Here is a 16,330-nt window from a genome sequence, read left to right on the forward strand (position 1 = left end):
GAAACCAGTGAGATATTATGGCGCGTACTAAACAGACCGCCCGCAAATCGACCGGGGGCAAGGCCCCGCGGAAGCAGCTGGCCACCAAGGCGGCCCGCAAGAGCGCGCCGGCCACCGGCGGCGTGAAGAAGCCCCACCGCTACCGGCCGGGCACCGTGGCCCTGCGGGAGATCCGGCGCTACCAGAAGTCGACCGAGCTGCTGATCCGCAAGCTGCCCTTCCAGCGCCTGGTGCGCGAGATCGCGCAGGACTTCAAGACGGACCTGCGCTTCCAGAGCTCGGCCGTGATGGCGCTGCAGGAGGCGAGCGAGGCCTACCTGGTGGGGCTGTTTGAAGACACGAACCTGTGTGCCATCCACGCCAAGCGCGTGACCATCATGCCCAAAGACATCCAGCTGGCCCGCCGCATCCGCGGGGAGCGGGCTTAAAGCATTTTTTTTTTACGTAGACTATCTTAAAGGCTCTTTTCAGAGCCACTCACCTTTTCAAAAGGAGCAGTTGTACCACCTCTCAGCCATGTCGGTGGGCTCGTTATGCACAGGTGTTAAGGGTAAAGGGGATCAAGTAATCTTGTATGTGTTGGTGAGGTTACAGAATTAAAGCCGACAGACGCCAGAGGGAGCATCAGGCAAAATCTAGGTCGTCATGGCCAAGTGCTGACGTGATTTCTGAAGTCCAGAGGGCTAAGCTTGCTGCTTACGTGGGAAAACTGCAAGAGGATAGTCTGCTCTACGCAGTTTTTGCTTTATTTTTTTGGAACGCCTTTCAAGCTGCTAGTTAAAAATGTTAGCACAAGTTTGAATACAGAAATTGACAGTAGAAGGCCGGTATTATAACTGGGGGGATCTGGGATCTGGGTTTTCAGATCGACAGCAGTTCTAGGTCTAGGCTGGATGTCAAACACCCGGTAGTTTCCTGGCGTTTCAACTGATAAAAAAGGGCAAGAGACAGTGCTGAGTCCCGAGGTGTCTTCCTCACTGCGTTAAGACAGGAGGCGCAAAAGGTAAAAATAAATATTTAAGTGGGCTGAGGTTTGGTTGCAAAAATCAAAATCAGACTTCCACAAGTGGTATAGCGGAGTAATACGATGCAAAAATAAAATTTAACTTTCCCTTAGCTGGCGCTTCAGATCTCTACGTATACAAGTCAACCAGTAAAAGTTAAAATCAACAAAACAGGTGAAACTACACTTTACATATTTACTGGTTAGTGTGAAATAGAACATTTTGATTGGTTAACAAGACTTTTGTTCTAAGGACCACTAAGGAAGCGAGACCGAACCTTATTTACATGGACTCCACCCTTCTATGACGGCACTGTTGGATATTAACCAATAAACACGCAGTACTGAGTTAGTCTTCATTTGCATACAGGCTCTATAAGTAGCGCGTAACCGACCAGCTTGGATGTAGTCAGCATCATTTTTGTGGGCGCGTGGGCTTTCTTCGTGCAGAAATGCCGGATCCAGCAAAATCTGCTCCTGCTCCTAAAAAAGGGTCTAAAAAGGCTGTAACAAAAGTGCAGAAGAAGGATGGCAAAAAGCGCAAGCGAAGCCGCAAGGAAAGTTACTCTGTGTATGTATACAAAGTGCTGAAACAGGTTCATCCAGACACCGGCATCTCGTCCAAGGCCATGGGCATCATGAACTCCTTCGTCAACGACATCTTCGAGCGCATCGCGGGCGAAGCGTCCCGCCTGGCTCATTACAACAAGCGCTCGACCATCACGTCCCGGGAGATCCAGACGGCCGTGCGCCTGCTGCTGCCCGGCGAGCTGGCCAAGCACGCCGTGTCCGAGGGCACCAAGGCGGTCACTAAGTACACCAGTTCCAAGTAAGGGTGCTCAAGGGACGAAATAGAACATCTACCTTACCCCAAAGGCTCTTTTCAGAGCCACATAACTTATCAGAGAAAGTGGCTGTAAGCACTTGGTTAGAAGGTTGGTCAGATAGTGATCTCGAGTGCATGTGCATTTTTTGGGATTTGGAGTTGAGAGGGAGGTGAAGATGGTCTTTGCTTTTAAAATTGGGATCTTCCTATGAGGCTCGAGGTGCCACCTAGTGGCAGACATCACCTTGCTAGTAACAAATGATTAGTCACCAGGGTGGTCCCTATCTAGTCCTCAGTGGGAGCTTTAAGTAGAGAGCTGGCCGGGCTTTCCTCTTACCACTTCATCCCTTTGTCCCTAAATGTCTCAAGTCCTTTGTTGAGTAGTAAACAAGCTGGGATTTATTTTATCCTATCACACAGAGTCCTCAATTAACTAGTCCCAGCTACTAAGGTTTTACTCAGTTTTCAATACACACCTTTCAAACTTTCTCCTATATAGCCACATGCTTTAGTATGCAAGTTGGCCTACCTGTAAATCTCAACATAGCCATCCTTCCCTAACTTCCTTCTAGCCCAGTGACCCTCAGCCAGATAGACTTTGCCCCTCCACCCCATGGAACATTTGGTAATATCTGAAGACATTTTTGTTGCCACTTAGGGGGAGGGGTGCTACTGGCATCTAGCTGGGGATACTTTAAACATCTTGTAATGCACAGGACAGCCCCCACAACCAAGAATTATCTGGTCCATAATGTTGACTCTTGTAAAAAGGTCGAGAGACCAGTGCTCAGAGTTCCCTTCCTTCAAGATTTTTTTTTTTTTTTCCTTTGAGGATTTAATCCTCACTTAGGTTAAACTTTTCCCCAGCCCTAGGCAGCCACTGTTACTGCTCTTGGTGAAAGCTAAGCAGCACATAGGTCCTGTGATTGTTTACACGCCACAAGAAAATTACCAGGGCCATGGCTATCATGAAGCTTGTCTTGGTTCTGTAACAAAGTTTCCTGGTTATAAGAACCACCTATGTGCTTCCTAAACATGCTTCTAGGTACCTCTCCTGAAGTTCCCTGGTCATGTTGGAGGTGGGAGGCTGGGAAGTGGTTTTTAGTGTTCTCCAGAGTATTTTTTAAAAATAGATTGGGGGGGGGGCATAATGCATAAAAGGGCATAATTAAACATGTGGGATGGATTTCCGAGGCCCTCTCTGTTCAAAATTTGCATAACTCAAGACTAATCCTGACCAAGGCTAGGTATTTTACCAAATAAGATATACCTTTGAGGCAAAAGGGAAAATCTTAGTTTCCAATTCACTTGACAGTCAAGTTTTGAAACTAAGCCGTTCTTGGTAACCTGAGTGGGAGGGGGGCATTTACATGACTTTGTGCTTAAAGCAAATTTTATTAATTTATAATGTAGGAGTTCACATTTACATCCAATTAAAAGTTGCATAACATGGGCTGTATGTGCTTTCTTCTTTCACTGGGAAATTAAGATTCTCAGTGAGTCATCTTTCCCTGGAGACGACAAGAGGCAAGGGGAAAATGAGTCAAATGAGAATCTAAAATTTTCAGTTGAAAGAAAAGAAATCATACAACACAATTTATGGTAGGAAAAATCACTCTGAGACTGCCAGGGTGGTCTCTTCTTCTGAGGACAAGGGACCTTGTGTTTCTTAGGGTCTTTTGAAGTTGTTAAAGCATTATCAATTGGCTTATCTAATCAAAAGCCATCATTAATTATCCCCTTACTTAAGGATTAAACTTCCATTCCTTATCCTGAAACCAAAGGGCTTCTACCATGTGGCCAAAAACGGGACCTTCTTTAATTATTCATTTTCCCCAGGCTTCCAGCTTAGCTAAAATGTTCTCACTATCCTTTAATGCATTTGAAATTTCTCTTTGCCAACCTGAAAGCTCCATATCAACAAACTTGAAAACTCAAATCACACTGTACTTTCATTTCATATATTACCAAATATTTGCTGAGCAAAGCAATGAAGGGATAAAAAGACAAACACATCTAGAAGAGGGGATTACAGCAGTATAATGATAACTACAATTTAAGACAAAATGTATTATTTCCAAAAGAGGGGGAAGGAAATGTTATGTGAATTAAGGACAGTGATAGGTTGTATCCAGCTGGAAGATTTAGAAAAGCTCTGTGAGGAGAACTAACATGTGCCAGGCCCTGTGCCAGGTGATGGGCTTATAGAGGTGCCTCCTTCCCAAGTCCTGAAGTTCAGCTGGAATTTTATTTGTGACCAATATATCGAATATCCTATGGGAGTTTTTTAGGTTTTAGTTTTACCCAATTTTCACTGTAACACCTTTTAACTTTTTTTTTTTTTTTAAATGACAGTTGCAACGTTTATTTCAGGTTCTCTCGTTTTTGTTTTTGTTTTTTTCTTTTTTGCCACACAGGCAGTATGTGGGAATTCCTGGGCCAGGGATTGAACCTACGCCGCACAGCAGCAACCAGAGTCACAGCGGTGAGAACGCAGGAGCCTCAACCCGCTAGGCCATCAGAGAACTCCTTCTTTTAACTTTTTAATCATCTGATTTTGGTAGCTGGAATTCTTCATTGTTCCCTTTGTATTTTGTGACTAAAGGTCATTATTTCTGTACTTCTCATCCAGATTGTAATATGTTCATTTCACTTTAATATGTTTCTTTAATTTTTCTTCACATAGACTATTTTTTATGTCATTATATTGGAAAGCTCTGGCTGTCCTACCTTCCCACCTGCAAACACAATTTAAGTCATATTGATTTTGGCTCACTGCATCTCAAACCTGCTGAAGCTTTGTTCACCACGGCCCTAGCTTGAGACATTTGATTTTCTTTTCCCTGTGAAATTAATTTCCTTTGGGGGAGCGGGGGTTGACTATAGTAAGGTATGTGTATAAGCCTCTTCTCAGTCATCACACATAAAATTTTTCAGAAAATAGTATTGGCTTAAAATATGTCCTGTATCCAACCACACTCAATACCTCCTTGCTGTCTCCCTGCTCCAAGCTGCCACCACCTCTCCCATATATTTGCAATGACCTTCTGACTGGTCCCTTTGTTTCTGCCCTCATCCCCTCACTCTATTTTCCACAAACCAGGTAGAGTAAATGTCACTCTCACACCATCCTGCCGAGCTGAACCCCACCACCACCACCATGTGGTTTCAGAGCAAAGGTCCCACAGTTACAGTGGCCCACACCCACCTCCTCACTGACTACTCTCCCTTTTGTTTGTTCCATTTCATCACACTAGGCTCCCAGCTCTACCTTGAACACACCAAGGCCCCCTATCTCAGGGTGTTTGTATTTGCCACTTCCTCTCCTGGAAAGGCTCTTCCCCCAGATATTTACATGACTGACTTCGTCAGTTCTTGGGCTCTGTCAAAAATTCCCTTAGTCCCCTTATCAGTGAGGCCTTTTCTGACCAACTTATGTAAGATAGAAAGCCCATCTCCCTCTCCCCCACCATTTATTGGTACTCCTTATTTCCATACCTTGCTAAATTGTCTTCCATGTACCATCAGAATACTAATGTACTTATTTGTTTATTACTGAATCAGAGATGGCTATGCATAACAACTATTCTTCCCTGCTTATTTTAACTCCCTGCTTACTGGGTGCATGGCTTCTCCATTAAAGGCTAATTGACCAATTTTTCTTGCATCTGAGTTTGGCCATAAGACAAAGTTCTGAGCCAATGAGATATGAACGGAAATGAAACATACTAGTTTGTGCCCTAAAAAGGAGTATATATGTTTTGCCCTTGCCCTTTTACCCTCTCTTCTGGCTGGGGTGCAGACGCAATGGCAGAAACTATGGCAACCACTCTTGACCCAGAAATAGAAGCCATGTGATAAAGATGGCCCAACTGCTCTACTAGCCCTGGACTGTCACATGAAAAATTAAGAAATTGTATCAAGTTTGAGCCACTGTTTTTTGTTTGTTGGTTTTTGTCTTTTTAGGGCCACACCCTCAGCATATGGAAGTTCAGGCTAGGGGTTGAATGGAGCTGCAAGTGCCAGCCTATGCCACACCCAGGTAGCAAGGGATCTGAACCAAATCTGCAACCTAACTACAGCTCAGCTCACGGCATCCCTAACCCACTGATCAAGGCCAGGGATTGAACCCATGTCTTCATGGATACTAGTCAGGTTTATTTCAGCTGAGCCACAATGGGAACCTCTGAGCCACTGTTTTTAAAAATACATTACAATAATTTAAACTGCTCTCTGACCAGTACATTGTCTGATTCTCCTCCTACCTTCTCAGAATAAGTCCTATAAAGATAGGAACTTTGTTTTGTTCACTGTTCTATCTGCATCATCTAGAGTTGTTTCTGGCATAGAGCAGGCACTCAGTAAATATTGATGGGATGAATGGATTGATGAGGGAAGGAGTCTTGAGAGGGAGGGCAGTGGGACTGTTATTTATGAGATGCAGAGCTCTAAGAGTTGGATTTAACAAAATGATTTTTAAAATCTTTTGCCCTCTGAATGGGGAACAGCACAATACAAAGTGAAGGTCTAGGTGAAGTTGCAACCACCATGGTCCACAAATCATTTTAGAAGGTTCACAGTGTAAGTTGCTGGGTATTTAAGGATACTCACCTACCAACTCAGAAGCATTGAGAGGGTAAAGGAAAACTTTTGTTATTTCTACTACCCTCAATACTTCTGGCCACCAAGTATTTTGAGTTTTCCACATCAAGCAATTCTGACACTGTGTGGAATTAGCACAGAGCCCATGGGGAAAGGGCTCAGTCCAAGAAATTTTGTGAAATGAAATAAGGAGCAGTTTATTTTTGTTATTTTATATGATCACAGGCAATAATTTTAAATTACCAGACGGCAGAGGAAAATCCATGTCACTCTTTTGATATCGGTGTTTTCAACATTCAGGGCAAGAGAAAATACCTAAAGATATTAGTTTTAGTTTTTGTTACTGACAATGATGTTTGAGCTTTGTGTAGGTCTTCATTTCTAGTTAGTGGGATTATCATTTTCAAGTGCATTGAAGGAAAACGCTTTCGGCCAGAGGGAGTGTGAAACAGAGTTTGGACACTATCAATATAACCCTGGGTAAAGGTTGTTCAGTGTTCATAATAAATTCCCAATCCTAGGGTTGGGGCTTAAACTTGAATTTCTCTCTGGAGATGTATGTTTCATCTAGTTTGGCGTGTCTACTTAAGACCCCTACTACAACATGTAGAATAATGAGTAGGAGAAAGTCATACTGATTAACTTGTATAGGTATCAACCATAGGATTACTATCAGCAAGGGAGCATATCCTTGTTTTCCTAGGCTTCTTCATTCTTCAAATTCCAGATGATATTGACATGGGGGTAAGGGAGAGGATGGCAGAATGTTAAGAAATACAAAAAGCCAAATAATATTTATGCTATTTCAAGAGGATATAGATATTATTATTTTAGAAGTTGTTAGAAAAGTATGTTTATAAATATATGTATCTACAAAATGTACATGTATAAAAGCTGAGTATAAAGCACTAGAAATATTTCATATTCAAAAAAGCAGAAATCCATTAAGGAATGATCAAGAATTCTTTGCACTTAACACAGATCCACACACATTTATACACCCATGTGAATGTGCATAAAGTTTTTTTTTTTTTTCTCTTTTTTGGCCATCCAGTGGCATATGGAATTCCTGGGCCAGGGATCAGATCAGATTAGATCAGAGCCACAGCTGTGGCCAGGTCTTGTTTTTTTTTTTTTTTTTTTTTCTTTTTTCTTTTTGCCTTTTCTAGGGCCGCTCCCTCGGCATATGGAGGTTCCCAGGCTAGGGGTCTAATCGGAGCTGTAGCCGCCAGCCTACACCAGAGCCACAGTCTGCAACTACACCACAGCTCACGGCAACACGGATCCCTAACCCACTGAGAAAGGCCAGGGATCGAACCCATAACCTCATGGTTCCTAGTTGGATTCGTTAACCACTGAGCCACAATGGGAACTCCTTTTTTTTTTTTTTTTTTTTTTTTTTTTGCGGCCAGTCCTTTAACCCACTGTGCCAGGCCAGGGATAGAACCTGCACCCTGATGCTGCAGGGATAACAGGGATGCCACTGATTTCATTGCACCATAGTGGGAACTCCCAAAGTTTGTTGTTTTTTTTTTAATAAGTCAACTATCATAGGTGGTGATTATGCTAACAGACATACCTTTCTCAGGAATAGATCAAGTGGACTAAAACATGTTTTAAGATGTAGAGGATTTGAAGAACATGGTTAATAAGATTAATTGCAACTGTTATACCTACACCTTCTTGTATCCCAAACAGAAAGAGTACATTATATTGAAATTCACATGCAATGCTGATAAAAACTGACCATTTGTGGGACAGCAAGTGAAAGCTCAACAAGAGTTGAAAAAGCTGAAACCATGTAAGATATATTCACTAATCATAATACAATGAAATAACTAAAAGTACTCTCCTTGATTTATAGTGTTGGGGAAAAGCATGTGGTTAAACAAGATATCAAAATAAAAATTATACACTTTCTAGAAATAAAGTGAGCACTGTATACTAAAATCTATATGAAGAGATCAGAGGAAAATTCAAATCATTTTAACAAAGAAGTCCATACCTAGTATAAGACCTCATGGAGGTCCAGATTTTCAACTGACTGGCATTTTCTTTTTGACATCTTGCTTTCCATTACCAACCTTAATATACAGCTCTCTTAGATAGGGTCTTTTAGTTTTATATTATACTATTATAGATATGAGATTTTTTTTTTGTTTTTTATTTGTACTTTACACTTAAATTGTCTCTCTAATCCATGACTCTGAACACCACACATATATGATGATTCTCAAAAGTTTATCTCTAGTTCAGGATTCTTCCTTGAGCTGCATCAATCCCCTCGGGCCTTGTTCTCAGTTCCGGAAACTTGTCATGGGGAATAGGATAGGCCTTGGAAACTTGAAGAAGCTCTCGTAGTTCCCAAGTGCATTTCAAAACAGCCCTTGAAGAGCCTGTAGGCTCCCTGCCCATCGGCCTGCTGATTCTGCCCGTCCGGGGCCCCTGCCTGGCTCTGAAGGTGGTGGCACCAGAAGAAAAGTCATCTGTGCTTGACTGGACGGCCGTCGCGATTCTCCACCATCTCCCTCCCCGCCGTCTCCAGCCATTTCCCAAAGTGTCGCGGGGACGCCCACTGCCTCTCCCCTTCCTGTGGTCCAGGTTTCCGCGGAGGCAAACTTCCGCGTGCTCCACGCATCCCGGCAGCCTCTGCGCCAGACGGCGGTTTAGGAAGGCTGCAACTGCAACAGGAGGCCGCGGGGTGGCGCCACCGTCAAGTCCGCGAGCAGGATCTGGCCAACAAAGGGGTTTTTCACCTACGCGGTTCCGGGAGGCATCTGGCCAATCCGCGAGGCTTGCTTTCTGCGGCTGCCGACTGGGCCCACTCGGGAGTCGGGTTCTCACACCTGCTGGCCCTGAGCAATTATGTTGGGATGGGGGGCGGCAGACCACGCGTTGGCTACTCTGTTGGGTACCAAGGGCAATAGGACACACGCGACACCTTGCTCCCCTCTACCCGCCCGCCGCCGTTGCCACCGACCGGACTAGAGCTAATTTCTTGCCGCTGCCGGCTCTGGGGACGCAAATATTTCTCACAGGGTTTGTGGGGGGGAGGTTGCGGAAAGCGTGCACTTCACCCCTGACCTCTGCGCCGCTGGGAATCGATTCACTGCGGCGGCGACAGTGGCGGCCTCCGCGGCGAACTAAGGTAGCAATGTCCACAAGTGGCCACGGGGTGGCGGTAGCGGCCTTCCGCGGGATACGCTCGGAGCACACCGCCTCCGCTGGTTCAGGTCGAAGAGCCACCACCATGGTCTGTCCAGCCAGGAGCCTGGTAAGCATGGAGCTAAAAAAGTGTATTAATGGCTATTGGTAAGTAGCTGATTTACAACAATCTACTACCACATCCCAGTTAGGAACAGAAATAATGAGTGACAGCAAGCGGATTTGCAACCAAGTAAAAATATGAATGTGGATTTACGGTATCTCGTCTATTTTTGGTAAAAATCAATAAAACAATCTCTTCTAAATTGTTCTAGAAAATGTAAAACACTGATTTACCTTTGACACATTCCTTTTACTTGACAACGTTAATCTGTTAGAAGTAAAAGGACTTCCGTCTCTTTTTTGAAATCAGGCAGAATGTTCAGCTGAGAAACTGCCATGGGTGAATGAAAGCAACACTTTTCCCTTACTGAGGATGATGGAAATGCAGGAAGACAGCTCTTTGAAGTCAGTTGATACTTCCCAGCATGCTTTTTGCATATCTTAAATATTCTTTGTGATAGCATTTATACTGTTCTCTCACAATACATTTCCAGCTTCTTTCCTTAGCCTACTTTAAGAGTTTATAACCTTGTGGGTGGAGCTGTGTAACTGATTCTGAGGAGGACTTGGCTGTGGGAGTGTTGTGTGTCATTTCTGTGCTGGAACATTTATTTCCTGGTAACATGAACAACAAAACTTTTTTGTTGGGATTTTGGAATTGTTCGAACTTCAACATACCCTAGCCTGTTCTTATACAGCCTCTCATAGATAAATGGATCAGGTATAGCGCTGTGAATAAGTTTGCTACCCTAGATGAGATAATGTGCAGTTGTTATCAATCTCTCTTTTTCTGCCTTGTTCTCAGGATTTTCCCCTGAGAGCCAAGCATCTTTTTTTTTTTTTTTTTTTAATAATGGAACAAAGAAGAGACAAGTTCTTTAATAAAAATTGTCCTGAAATTTGTCTCTCCTCTCTACAATTTAGTCCTCTCTATAATGTATTAGGATTCAGAACATCTCATCATGGGCCAGCATATCCATTTCTAATATCTAGCTTTGTCCCTAACACCCATAAGATAAAGAAGGACACAAACTTTCCTCTGGTTTATAGTTCCTTTGTCTCTTTGGTACACTCAGAGTTTTTTGTTTTTCTTTATTTCTGGGACAATGTATCATGATTTAAGATGAGTGAGAGCTCTGCCTTTCTTTAGTAAACTGGGAGAAGACTGAGTGGGAAGGAGGAAGTGGAAAAGGTGAATCAGCTTTAAACAGGTGTGTTCTTCAGCCTTTCAGTGTAATGAGAGGGCATTTGGAAGTTGATGATTGGGAGTTGATTCCCTTAAACTCTTATTGCCAGAAGACCTGTTAGAATGTCTTTATATAGCCTGTGATTCCACACACTCCTGGAGGACACCTGTGTCACTGAGTGAAGCGATCCATGAGTTTGACAATAGGGAGTGGCGTGACTCTAAAATAAAATGCTGTCTTTAGGGTATTAACCCATTTCTTGATTTCTGCAAATAAAATGAGAAGGCTTGCCTTTTGCTTGTAATGTTAACTAGTGAAATTCCAAACCCTAACCTTAAGATGCCAGCCTTTATAATTCATAAGAGTATAATCAGAAGCAAATGAAGATGTCCCCTTTCCCTTACAACTAGAGGGAGAGAGAACATTTTACATCATAAACCAGCTCAAAAAATCCAAGTTGATAAGGTGTTAAGCCAAGAACATTCACAGAAACATGAAGCTTAATCCTCTGTGCAAAATGGAGCTGTGGTGCATATTTTTTAATGCTACCACTTGCTTTTTTCTGTTAAAATAAATGTGTCCCTAGAAGTGTTATTTGAACAAACACTGTTTAAGACCCCAAAGACTTTACAAATTGGTGCAGTGGTATACGAAATGCTCGTGTTGGACTTTCTGGAAGCAGAGGCTGAGACGGAGTTTGGGATACAAGATGGTTATTAGGGATGAACCCTTGTGAAAGGAAGAGGGAGGATGTAGGGTTGGACAGGAGAGATCAAACTGAAGAGCTGACAAAGCCTTGAGGGACCTGCCGAGCTCTGAAGCAAATACTGCTCCTCACAGGTGATTTGAAAAAGACGCAATAGTGTGTATATTATGCTAACATCTGTGTACAGAGGGGAGAGAGGGAAGGATGTCTCTTTATTTGCCTATAAAAACAAAAATCTCTGGGATGACAGAAAGCAAAAAGCAGTTATTATCTTCTAGAAAAGACATTAGAAGATGCTCCAGACTGAATATTTGTGTCCCCCCAATTCATATACTGACATCTAGTCCCCGAAGTGATGGAATTAGGAGGTGGGCTGTGGGGGTGGGGGGTGGGAATTGGGTGTTGAAGGTGGAGCCCTCCTGAGTGGTATTAGTGCCCTTATGAAAGAGACCATACGGTTCTCTCACCCCCTCTGCATGTGAGGACACCAAGAGAAGACAATTGTCTATAGATCTCCTCTGAGACACCAGATCTGTAGGTGACTTGATATTGGTCTTTCCAGCCTCCAGATCTGTGAGAAATAAATTTCTGTTCTTTACAAGCCACCCAGCTTATGGTATTCTTTTATAGTAGTCCAGACTAAGACAGAGGTCTAGGAGTCTGAGATGAAGGAAGATTTTTAACTGTATATGTACAGTTAAAATTTGTACTTCTAGGAGTTCCTGTTGTGGCGAAGTGGTTAACGAATCCGACTAGGAACCATGAGGTTGCGGCTTCGGTCCCTGCCCTTGCTCAGTGGGTTAACGATCCGGCGTTGCCGTGAGCTGTGGTGTAGGTTGCAGACGCGACTCGGATCCCACATTGCTGTGGCTCTGGCATAGGCCGGTGGCTACAGCTCCAATTCGACCCCTAGCCTGGGAACCTCCATATGCCGCGGGAGCGGCCCAAGAAATAGCAACAACAACAACAACAAAAGACAAAAAAAAAAAAAAAAAAATTTGTACTTCTAGAATTTGACCATATATTCAAAAACAAAAACATTAAAAATAATGTGATATTAAATGTTCAATGAATGTTCTCAGCTATTGTGAAAAGAGCATTGTGTCAAAAACATGTAAGAGCTTGATTTGTCCTGATGATGCTAAGGTGATGGATATTTTTGTTTAAATATTAAGTTTCAAAAGATTTAAGTATTAGCAATTTTGTTCTTATGGATGGCAAACCACCAATTAGGTTTGTTTAATGAGGTACATCTGTTTATAAATCTTGAACAGGTAGCCATGCATTAAGTTACTATTAGTGGACAAGGTGGTGCCCAAATGCATATGTTGGACATGATTTGGATCGTAAACTTGGTTTTCAGTGCATTTCCCAAGGGGAATTGGTAAAACAGACTTCTTGTATCAACGGTAAGTAAAAGCTGATACAAGGTAAGTGTTCCAACAGCTACCCTATGTAGTTTCCTGGGGAGAGTGCAGGATAATTCTGTCCTCTAGTGGTTGAGGCGAGAACCCCCTCTGACGTGGCGCTCTTGGGGCAGCATGCATCTTGGGATGACTGACTGAGGTACTGAAAGCACTGGGCACTAGGAGCAGCACCCTGGCCGAGCATGGGGTTATCTTTTTATCTGTCTCTTCCATGAAACTCTGCCATCCATGCCAGAATCTGGGTGAATGAGGCATTGGCACACAGGGCATGAGGGAGCAATAGCAACTGTGGCTGTCAGGTAAATACCAGGACTTTCCCTGCAACAGTATGGAAACTGGGATTTTAAATGCTCTTGAACTACATGATGACCAAGGATTTTTTGATGATCCAAAGGGAGGGAAGAAGACCAAAAGGATGATTCTGTACTCCCTGCTAATTTTTTGTATTAAGGGCTTGAACCGATTGTTTTAATTTGGAGAAATAAAAGAGATGTGGCCATATTTGCACCCCAAACATTGAAGAGTAGTTTACACCAGTCTTGTGTAAAAGACTCACTCTCAGCTGTTGTACATATAAGCTTGAAGTCATCCACATTTAATCAAAAGGGCCAAACATAATCACAGGAAGGCAGGTCATGAAACTGCTAATATTTATGAAAATTAAACATAATTCTTACATTCCCTACAGTTTCTGGTCAGAATTTTCTTTTTCTTTTTTTTTTCCCCCTTCCTTTTTTAGGGCTGCACCCGTAGCACATGAAGTTCCCAGGCTAGGGGTCGAATCGGAGCTACAGCTGCCAGCCTACACCACAGCCACAGCAGTGTGGGATCCAAACCACATCTGCAACCTACATCACAGCTCATAGCAACCTGGATCCCTGATCCACTGATCGAGGCCAGGGATCCAACCCGAATCCTTATGGATACTAGTCAGGTTCATTTCTGCTGCACCACAACGGGAACTCCCAGTCAGCATTTTTAAACTTTTTTTTTTTTTTTTTTTTTTTTACTGTCTGCACCTGCAGCCAAAGATCACCAGGAACACACTTGTGGTTGAACAAGTTGGGTTTATTACTCCACAGCGAGGGAGAACACATACCAGGGAAAACGGTGGGGCTCTCACACAGCCAGTTTGCCTTCTGCTGGGTCTCACATTTCTGTTCCTCCTGGTAAAATCCTCACTGTCCCAAGGACACTCAGCCTCCACCACCTTCCCAGCTACTCAGAGAGCCAGGAAAGCATCAAGTAACTCTTCCTGAGCTACTGCTTTCTGTTGTGATTTTTGATCCTTTTTCCTGAGGGAGTGTTTTGGAGAAGTATTTGTAGGAGCATACAGATGAAGATCTACTCATTTATTTCTCTCTCCAGGTCAGAACACCTGGGGCAGGAGGTGGGGAGGGCAGTAGTTCTAGGTTTAGGTAAATAACTAATGGGGTGGTAGCTTATATTGAAGAGCTATTAGAAGTAAATGAAGAATAAAAAGAAAATCTACTTCTATAGCATAGTATAATAGGTTACAAAATCTCTTTAAAAGGTTGTTATACTACTGTGCAGAGCAAAAGGACACTGGGACAAAAAAAGAGGAGAGATCAGCTTTTCCTAGAAGATTCAGAAAAGCTGGAAAGAAGAGAGTTAAAGAATGAGCAGGAATTCACTAGGTAAAGATGACCACCCATATGTCTCATTTTACCAAACAAGACTGAGTTTAGTGCATAAAAAACTGAAGTTACATAAAATCATCAGACAAAAGATGACTTAAAAAGCAGTCTTTGATATCCCTGAGTGGGCCTAGTTAAAACAACCAAGCTGTCTTAGTTTAAGTTCCCCTCAAAGAGGACCCTGAGATTAAGATTTGGGTGCAAGAAGCTTATTTGAGAGGTAATTGCAGGAAGCACAGTGACAGTAGAGAAATAAAGCAAGGGAGGAAAGTCAGGAAAGGCAGCACTGCTGCTATGAGAATTGGGGTTTCGTATTGCAGGGGGGCCTCTGAGGACTGTGGAACCCACCACAGTTCCATTGAGGAGTGATGAAGTGGGGATATTTATCTGCTAACATCCATCTTCATTGATTGGGGATCTGTTCTGGGTCTTTAGCTCACTGGCACTTCTGGCTTTCCCTGGATGCCAATTCACACAGCAAAGGCATTTTGGAGGACTGCCTGCAGGTGACATCTGGAATATGCAGAGGGGCATGGGACTGACATGGCAGCACACAAACCACAAGAAACAGAATGGCTCTTTTCCAGTGGTCATGCCAAGAGTCCTGTTCCAAAGGCTGGGGTGAGTAACCATCTCTGACTTTTTTCAGCTGTTCTTTGCTCTGCAAATGGAAAAGCTGGTATGTGTTGGGGAAACTAATAATGTAGTCTTGTTCAGGCTTCAGAGGTGGCACTTGGCCTCTAATTGGTCAATGACCCTCTAAGGCTGGTTACCTGCCAAACTGCTGGACCACATACAGGCCAGCAGGGGTCACACCAACAAACACTGTAAATCACTAGATTAGATGGAGAGTTTTAAGTCTCCGAATTTCAGGAACCTCGAGGGCCTAGCCAGCGGGGGAGTCAGAGAACATTCCAACTCCAGACTTAGGAATTAAGACCAAGACATTTAGGACAATAACAAGGGCTGCAAATTTACACGCAGGCTGTTATCAGTTTGTGGCCTGGTGTTAAAAGCTGGACTCCAAGTAGCAAACTGAAGATAGAAAGATATAACTGTGGAAGAATCTGGAGGGTGAAGCATAAAAGGAGGAGGAAGCACATCCTGATGGTTTAGCAATGACTGGCTCCATCCAGCTCCGCCCCCATCCAGGTCAAAGTGCTCTGTCTGCATCCATGTCCGCCCCCAACCTTCCGTCCCCAGGGAGCCCTTCCTCTAAAATTCTATCCAGTCAGTGGGGTAGAATAGAACCTCTCCTCTGAGTGTGACATCACTTCCTGCTTCAATTCCCAGTTTCTCAGGCTGGAGTCTTCTGCAGATGGTCCCTCTATGGAGGGTCTTTGGGCCTTCTTCCTCTGGACTCCCTGCAATCACTTCCAGTCCCCAGTCTATAAGACTGAACACTACATGCAATCAGTGAAACCCCTGCTATTATCTGTGATCACTTCTTTTAATATAGATGTTGGAGTGATACTTCTATTGAGATGATGCTTATTGCACTTTTCTCTTAAGATGAAGGGGAGAAGCACTTTTTCATTGTCCACAGACTAAAGCCGTGGGCTACACTGCTCTTCCATCTGCTCCAGGTTCCAAGTTGCTTGAAGGTGCTTTGGGTGGGGGTATTAAGGTGAGTCCTGCCATATGGAGCCAGGAC

General features: G+C 43.5%; 3 protein-coding genes across 5 annotated transcripts in view; all 3 read left to right on the top strand.

The window, feature by feature from the left end:
• Positions 1-3,281, top strand: H2BC18 (H2B clustered histone 18). The gene has a single exon (XM_021089927.2). The coding sequence runs from the start codon at positions 18-20 to the stop codon at positions 426-428; it is 411 nt and encodes a 136-aa protein (XP_020945586.2). The 5' UTR covers positions 1-17; the 3' UTR covers positions 429-3,281.
• LOC146404092 (H2B clustered histone 18) lies at positions 1,409-11,136 on the top strand. Of its 3 annotated transcripts, none has more exons than XM_085023108.1 (2): positions 1,409-1,832; positions 8,130-11,136. In XM_085023108.1, the coding sequence occupies exons 1-2, from the start codon at positions 1,456-1,458 to the stop codon at positions 8,146-8,148; spliced, it is 396 nt and encodes a 131-aa protein (XP_084879234.1). In that variant the 5' UTR covers positions 1,409-1,455; the 3' UTR covers positions 8,149-11,136. The 3 variants fall into 3 exon arrangements, with proteins under 3 accessions (XP_084879234.1, XP_084879233.1, XP_084879235.1); XM_085023107.1 differs by lacking the exon at positions 8,130-11,136 and adding an exon at positions 4,247-5,485; XM_085023109.1 differs by lacking the exon at positions 8,130-11,136 and having other exon boundaries at positions 1,409-3,281.
• The window catches only part of LOC100155404 (uncharacterized), a 12,441-nt gene continuing 4,271 nt past the window's right edge, over positions 8,161-16,330 (top strand). Inside the window, exons 1-4 of the mRNA XM_085020974.1 lie at positions 8,161-8,183; positions 8,784-9,705; positions 10,009-10,103; positions 12,866-15,297. Of these exons, the coding sequence (XP_084877100.1) occupies positions 8,161-8,183; positions 8,784-9,705; positions 10,009-10,103; positions 12,866-12,869 (1,044 nt within the window). The 3' untranslated portion in view covers positions 12,870-15,297. The remainder of the gene's footprint in view (positions 8,184-8,783; positions 9,706-10,008; positions 10,104-12,865; positions 15,298-16,330) is intronic.

This window comes from Sus scrofa, chromosome 4 (genome assembly GCF_054392235.1).
Source record: "Sus scrofa isolate SSC_HxYL_T2T_F1_AM1 chromosome 4, Sscrofa_HxYL_maternal_Yorkshire_Landrace_v2.0, whole genome shotgun sequence".
In the NCBI taxonomy this organism is placed as follows: Eukaryota; Metazoa; Chordata; class Mammalia; order Artiodactyla; family Suidae; genus Sus; species Sus scrofa.

What these genes read in the sequence shown, in the direction of transcription:
- H2BC18 (XM_021089927.2), top strand. Translation starts at nt 18, where the DNA reads ATGGCGCGTACTAAACAGACCGCCCGCAAATCGACCGGGGGCAAGGCC.
- LOC146404092 (XM_085023107.1), top strand. Translation starts at nt 1,456, where the DNA reads ATGCCGGATCCAGCAAAATCTGCTCCTGCTCCTAAAAAAGGGTCTAAA. An exon ending in ACTAAGTACACCAGTTCCAA is followed by an intron (nt 1,833 to 4,246) that starts GTAAGGGTGCTC and finishes TTTGCCACACAG; the next exon opens with GCAGTATGTGGGAATTCCTG.